This window comes from Nanorana parkeri, unplaced genomic scaffold (genome assembly GCF_000935625.1).
Source record: "Nanorana parkeri isolate BGI_ZX_2015 unplaced genomic scaffold, ASM93562v1 scaffold3197, whole genome shotgun sequence".
NCBI lineage: Eukaryota > Metazoa > Chordata > Amphibia > Anura > Dicroglossidae > Nanorana > Nanorana parkeri.
The window spans coordinates 42,268-49,222 of record NW_017309465.1 but is presented as its reverse complement, the minus strand read 5'-3'; the positions used below and the strand labels follow the sequence as shown (position 1 = coordinate 49,222).

At 56.4% G+C, this 6,955-nt stretch overlaps 1 protein-coding gene across 1 annotated transcript in view; it reads right to left on the bottom strand.

The window, feature by feature from the left end:
- Positions 1 to 6,955, bottom strand: part of CACUL1 (CDK2 associated cullin domain 1) — a gene marked incomplete at its 3' end in the record, with an annotated part of 15,952 nt that overhangs the window by 8,634 nt on the left and 363 nt on the right. The window contains exons 3-6 of the mRNA XM_018574733.1: positions 6,592 to 6,688; positions 6,378 to 6,480; positions 4,570 to 4,659; positions 4,022 to 4,160 (exon numbers count right to left, since the gene is read on the bottom strand). Of these exons, the coding sequence (XP_018430235.1) occupies positions 4,022 to 4,160; positions 4,570 to 4,659; positions 6,378 to 6,480; positions 6,592 to 6,688 (429 nt within the window). The remainder of the gene's footprint in view (positions 1 to 4,021; positions 4,161 to 4,569; positions 4,660 to 6,377; positions 6,481 to 6,591; positions 6,689 to 6,955) is intronic.

The window sequence follows — 6,955 nt, the reverse complement described above, 5'->3', positions numbered from 1 at the left end:
CTCTGTACCCCCTGTGTTTGGAGTGTCTCTGTACCCCCTGTGGTTGGAGTGTCTCTGTACCCCCTGTGGTTGGAGTGCCTCTGTACCCCCTGTGGTTGGAGTGTCTCTGTACCCCCTGTGGTTGGAGTGTCTCTGTACCCCCTGTGGTTGGAGTGTCTCTGTACCGCCTGCCTCTGTACTGTACAGTTGTGTGTGGCCCCGGTTCTAGGGAACCTCCCTCTGTACTGTTGTGTGTGGCCCCGGTTCTAGGGAACCTCCCCCTGTACTGTTGTGTGTGGCCCCCTGTTCTAGGGCCCCCTGCTTCAAGGAAGCGGCTGCATTGTACAGATGATAAATATTTATTTGTCATTCAGTTATAGAAATAGTGCACAATATGTAACAAATATAAATCTCACAACAGAACAAGCTCTGGTGCGTCTTCCTGACCCCCCGCGTGGACTGCGCCGCCTTCCTGACCCCCCGCGTGGACTGCGCCGCCTTCCTGACCCCCCGCGTGGACTGCGCCGCCTTCCTGACCCCCCGCGTGGACTGCGCCGCCTTCCCGGGACCTGAGCCGCCAAGTCTATTGCGTGCCGCAGCTGTGCGCAGGCGGCTCCGGGGGAACGCGCAGAACCAAGCCACTGCTGGTTCTATGACGAGAATCTTCACAGCAGTGAACTGGCGACTTATGGTTAATCTTCACGCGGGGTCGTTATTTACAGGCCGCCCTCGCAGGGGGGGGGAAACGGGGGCGGAGATTAAGGAATGGAACCCGTCTGTCCGTGAGAGAGAATCACACGAGTCTTATTGTTAGTCGATCGCGGCAGCCGGTCTGTATTATACCCCCGGACAGACGAGAGAGACGACCCAACCTGCCGCCTCCCCCTCTTTCTTCACCTGGACAATCGTGTATCCGTTACCGGCTTCAAAATGAGGAAACAAAGTGCAACGTGACAAGAAACCCGAACTGAATCCCCCGAGCGTAGGAGGAGGAGCCGGGATATCCCATGGAGACAGTGCTGAGCCTTGAAGGCAGCCATGTATCAGCTGAGCACAGTGACCGGACGAGTTCGTAGAGCAATGCGGCCTGCAGGTAGCACAGGAAGGAGACACGTTCACACAGAAACACAACATACAAACTGCTGACTTCCCGGTCCCAACTCTAGAAGCTGAGGTCACATTTTGGGGTTAGTTTGCTTCTACCCAGTGACCAACTTCTTGACTCCAGTGGTGGCCTTGTTACCATGTCATCATTGAGTCCAGTGGTGGCCATGTTACCATGTCCTCATTGAGTGCCGTGGTGGCCTTGTTAACATGTCCTCATTGAGTCCAGTGGTGGCCTTGTTACCATGTCATCATTGAGTCCAGTGGTGGCCTTGTTACCATGTCCTCATTGAGTCCAGTGGTGGCCTTGTTACCATGTCCTCATTGAGTCCAGTGGTGGCCTTGTTACCATGTCCTCATTAAATCCAGTGGTGGCCTTGTGACCATGTCCTCATTGAGTCCAGTGCTGGCATTGTTACCATGTCCTCATTGAGTCCAGTGGTGGCCTTCTTACCCTGTCATCATTGACTGCAGTGGTGGCCTTGTTACCATGTCCTCATTGAGTTCCATGGTGGCCTTGTTACCATGTCCTCATTGAGTCCAGTGGTGGCCTTGTTACCATGTCCTCATTGAGTCCAGTGGTGGCCTTGTTACCATGTCCTCATTGAGTCCAGTGGTGGCCTTGTTACCATGTCCTCATTGAGTCCAGTGGTGGCCTTGTTACCATGTCCTCATTGAGTCGACTGGTGGCCTTGTTACCATGTCCTCATTGAGTCCAGTGGTGGCCATGTTACCATGTCCTCATTGAGTGGTGGCCTTCTTACCATGTCCTCATTGAGTTTAGGTGTCCTTGTTGTCCTCCTTGTGTTCCCCAACATGGAGAAGGAAACTCGTCTACAAGAAGGAGACTCGTCTACAAACCAGTGACGAGTCCAGATACTTCTATTTCAATTGCAGCGTCAGAACTGTCCACTGCCCATGGCAGACGTTGGCGTTCTTTGTGGACTCGGGTGTCATGGAGGACTGGCTTACACCGAGTGATGAGGTCCAGAAGGTGATGACAAATCAGTCATAGAATACGGGAACACTTGCAGGTATAATGAACTGGGAGTGTTCTGCAACAACCCATCAGGATTTCTATATTTACAGAGATGAGGATACAGAACACTTACCGGGCCATGTCATATCTTATATACAGAGCAACTGAAACGCGGCACGCAGGACTGGCCACCCCGAAAGAGAAAACACCCGGAGGGAGAGAGCACATGGGACTGGACACCCGGAGGGAGAGAGCACATGGGTCTGGACACCCGGAGGGAGAGAGCACAGGGGTCTGGACACCCGGAGGGAGAGAACACGTGGGACTGGACACCCGGAGGGAGAGAACACGTGGTACTGGACACCCGGAGGGAGAGAGCACGTGGGACTGGACACCCGGAGGGAGAGAACACGTGGGTCTGGACACCCGGAGGGAGAGAACACAGGGGTCTGGACACCCGGAGGGAGAGAGCACGTGGGTCTGGACACCCGGAGGGAGAGAACACGTGGGACTGGACACACGGAGGGAGAGAGCACGTGGGACTGGACACACGGAGGGAGAGAGCACGTGGGACTGGACACCCGGAGGGAGAGAGCACGTGGGACTGGACACCCGGAGGGAGAGAACACGTGGGACTGGACACCCGGAGGGAGAGAACACGTGGGTCTGGACACCCGGAGGGAGAGAGCACATGGGTCTGGACACCCGGAGGGAGAGAGCACATGGGTCTGGACACCCGGAGGGAGAGAGCACATGGGTCTGGACACCCGGAGGGAGAGAACACGTGGGACTGGACACCCGGAGGGAGAGAGCACATGGGTCTGGACACCCGGAGGGAGAGAGCACATGGGTCTAGACACCCGGAGGGAGAGAGCACATGGGTCTGGACACCCGGAGGGAGAGAGCACATGGGTCTGGACACCCGGAGGGAGAGAGCACATGGGACTGGACACCCGGAGACAAGCACATGGGACTGGACACCCAGAGGGAGAGAGCACATGGGACTGGACACCTGGAGCTAAAGCACATGGGACTGGACACCCGGAGGGAGAGAGCACATGGGACTGGACACCCGGAGGGAGAGAGCACACGGGACTGGACACCCGGAGCACAGGACAGGTAAGCGGGCCCTGGCTGGGGAAATGGGTCGTCCTGTACAAGGCGGATCCATCGCGGCGCCGCGTTCCTCGGCAATCACGCGTCTGTAGCAGCAAAGTTCAAGTTTTGTTTTAAAAAAAAAAAAGGAAATAAAACATATTTATATTTACAGTTACACATGGGGGGGCAGGGGACAACAACCAATCAACAGGGGTGAGTACGTGGCGGGGGAGGGGCGTCTCTGAAATGTGTACATGGAAGTGAGCCAAAGAAGATTAGATCACAAAGGTAAGTACAAGGAGTCTGTGACATCATAACAGAGTGCACATAGGGGGGAGGGGGGGGAGTCACAGGAGCTGAGAACATGGAGGAGGGCAAGGGGTCATAGAAGTGAGCACATGGGGAGAGCCAAGCCTACAAAAGGTGAGTACATGGAGGAGGAGAGGACACAGAGGTGAGTACATGGAGGAGGAGAGGACACAGAGGTGAGTACATGGAGGAGGAGAGGACAGAGGTGAGTACATGGAGGAGGAGAGGACAGAGGTGAGTACATGGAGGAGGAGAGGACACAGAGGTGAGTACATGGAGGAGGAGAGATCTCAGAGGTGAGTACATGGAGGAGGAGAGGACAGAGGTGAGTACATGGAGGAGGAGAGGACACAGAGGTGAGTACATGGAGGAGGAGAGGACAGAGGTGAGTACATGGAGGAGGAGAGGACACAGAGGTGAGTACATGGAGGAGGAGAGATCTCAGAGGTGAGTACATGGAGGAGGAGAGGACAGAGGTGAGTACATGGAGGAGGAGAGGACACAGAGGTGAGTACATGGAGTGCCCCCATCACACAACGAATGTGCACTGACCTGGTGAATCCATTCTGCGCGAGGTCCCTCTGAAGCTTCTGGTCTTGGGCGGCGTAGTCCTGCAGCTCGGACTCCAGGGCCGGGGGCAGAATATTGGGGATGAATTTGGAGAAGAGCGTGGGTGCGAGCTGGACCCATTCTAGGAGTGAAGCACAGCGGGGGAGGGGTCACATATTGTACAAGACGAGTAGAACCGTCACCACCCTCTGCTCAGTACGGGGCCACATCACACTGTCTATATCCCTGGTGCCCGGGAACTACATGCAGCCGATTTTGTGTTTGAAGTGTGGCCCTTGGGCCCCAGGATTGATCTTTACTGGCAGTTCCATGTAACATGTCCCCAGTCTCTGACTGTCTCCTACAGCATGACCATCTCCTCCACTACGTCTTACACTCTATGATGGCCTTCTGGAGCATTACATATAATAAATGTTAGATGTGGCCCTTGGGAAACATCAGAAGCCGCGTTTGAGGGCCCCTACACCTTTTAAGCTGAAGACCATTGGTCTATACAGTTACACATCCAACTAATAATGGAGACTACTCACCGGGCCTCAGGGTGTAGAGTCCCTTCACGATGCTGGCCATGGTGGAAGGGGTGATCTGGAACGGGGTGGACTGAGCTTCTATCAGTAATGCTGCAGGAGGGAGACGCACAAGGAGGTTACAATGCAGGAGGGTCATCTTCAGTCACATGGGCCCCGGGCCCTTCCCTCCCCCTGTGTGACAGCCTTTGGAGGTGACAGGTTCTCTTTATTGACCCCGTCACCTCCAACACAGGAGTTCTAGCGCAGCTCTCACGGAGCGGCGCAGGGTTACTTTTAACCCTTGCCGCTCTGCTCCCCGCAGTGAGGAGGCGGCGGATGACGGAGCCAGCGAGGAGAGAGGTAAGTGCAGGGGGGAGGAGGCTGCAGACTTTTTACATGTGATCTCGGCGACATCGCAACTTCCCCACAAGGACACCGCTGCCGCCCCTCTGCACCGCTGCCGCCCCCTCTGCACCGCTGCCGCCCCCTCTGCACCGCTGCCTTCCCTGCCACCCCTCTGCTCCCTGCCGGGCCTCGGTGGCCTTGTGGGGAGTCCGGGCCTGCCCTTCCCCCTCCGGTCAAAGCACCAAGTGAGGTGGAACCTCTGGAGATATTATCCGGCATCTGCCAACAGTGTGACCATGAAAACCCCCAACATCCTCAACATCCGCACCCGATATACAGAACCAGCGGAGGAAAGGAAGGAGCGCCTCAGGCGTCACACTTCAATCTGATTGGTTTAGTAGGGATGCGCCGATACCGATACTAGAATTGGTGCCGATGCCGAGTACTCGTGCGGCCTGGCCCAATACTTAAGCTTCCGGTATCAGGAAGCCGGGCAGCGAGTCATTACACCCCCCCCCAGGTTTCTGATTGGCCAGAAAGCCGGCGTCATGCTCACTCATCACCTAATGACGAGGTAGCATGGAGCCAGCTGGCCGGCCAATCAGGACGCCATGTAATGTTTGTGCGTTGACTGGCTTCGTGATTGGCCAGCTTCTCGACCAATCAGGAAACTGGGCAACGCGTCATTACACGCCTGGCTTCCTTAAAGAAGAACTACGAGGTCAGGGCTTTCCCCATAGTTCTCCTCAGGGTGACGGGGGGACACAAACTAGCGTCCTCCCGTCACCCTAGGCTCAGTATATAGGGAGCTACAGCTCGCGGTATACTGAGACGCCACAGCCGGAGCGGATCCCGGCAATTATGTCTGGATCCGCCCAGCTGCGTGAGTGACAGCTGGCTCCTCCTATCTAGAGGCAGAGCCAGCTGTACCCGCCCCCTCCCCCGTCCGTTTCGCCAGTCAGCGCTGGAGGATCGGAGCGGCGAGAATGCCTGCAGGGAGCCGTGAGGTACAGCCAGCGCTGGAGGATCGGAGCGGGGAGAATCCCTGCAGGGAGTGACAGTCAGCGCTGGAGGATCGGAGCGGGGGAATCCCTGCAGGGAGCCGTGAGTGACATTCAGCACTAGAGGATCGGAGCGGGGAGAATTCCTGCAGGGAGCCGTGAGGCACAGTCAGCGCTGGAGGATCGGAGCGGGGAGAATCCCTGCAGGGAGCCGTGAGGGACAGTCAGCGTTAGAGGATCGGAGCGGGGGGAATCCCTGCGGGGAGCCGTGAGTGACAGTCAGCTCTGGAGGATCGGGGAGGGGGGAATCCCTGCTGGGAGCCGTGAGTGACAGTCAACGCTGGAGGATCGGAGCGGGGAGAATCCCTGCAGGGAGCCGTGAGGGACAGTCAGCGCTGGAGGATCGGGGAATCCCTGCAGGGAGCCGTGAGTGACAGTCAGCGCTAGGTGGTGGGGGGCGGGGCATATTCTGGGTCTACTCACGCATCAGGTTGTAGATATGCTTCTCGGCCACGTGGCGGGTGAAGAGTTGGATGAGATCGTCCTTCAAGTCTCGGTTCAGTTTGGTTTCTATGTAGAACTTATTCTGGAACACAAACAGAGAGCTGTGATCCTACTGGTGGGGCGGAGAGAGGCCACACCCCCCATAGACAAGAGGACACGCCCTTCCTTTCCACCACCGGGGAAGAAGACTCACCATATAGATGAAGAGAGGGACGATGCTGTGCAGGGCCCCCATGTACTGGCCCAGGGCCACATTAAAATTCTCTATGTATTGCTCTGGAGAACTCGCCTGGAAAACCAACATGGAGGAAGGTCAGCCGGCAACCAATCACAAATCATCCACCGACTTACAACAGTTATCTGATTGGTTGCTGGACTCGCCTGTGCCGTTTCCAGCCATCAAACACAGACTGGAAAGTGCAGCAACCAATCAGAATTCACCATTCTCTGTGATGAAAGGTAGGGCCATGTGTAGGCGGGGTTTGATGAGGTTGGTGGGCAGAGTATTGGGTAAGTGGTAAACAGGGTGTCATCAGGTAGGCGGGGTTTCAGGAGAC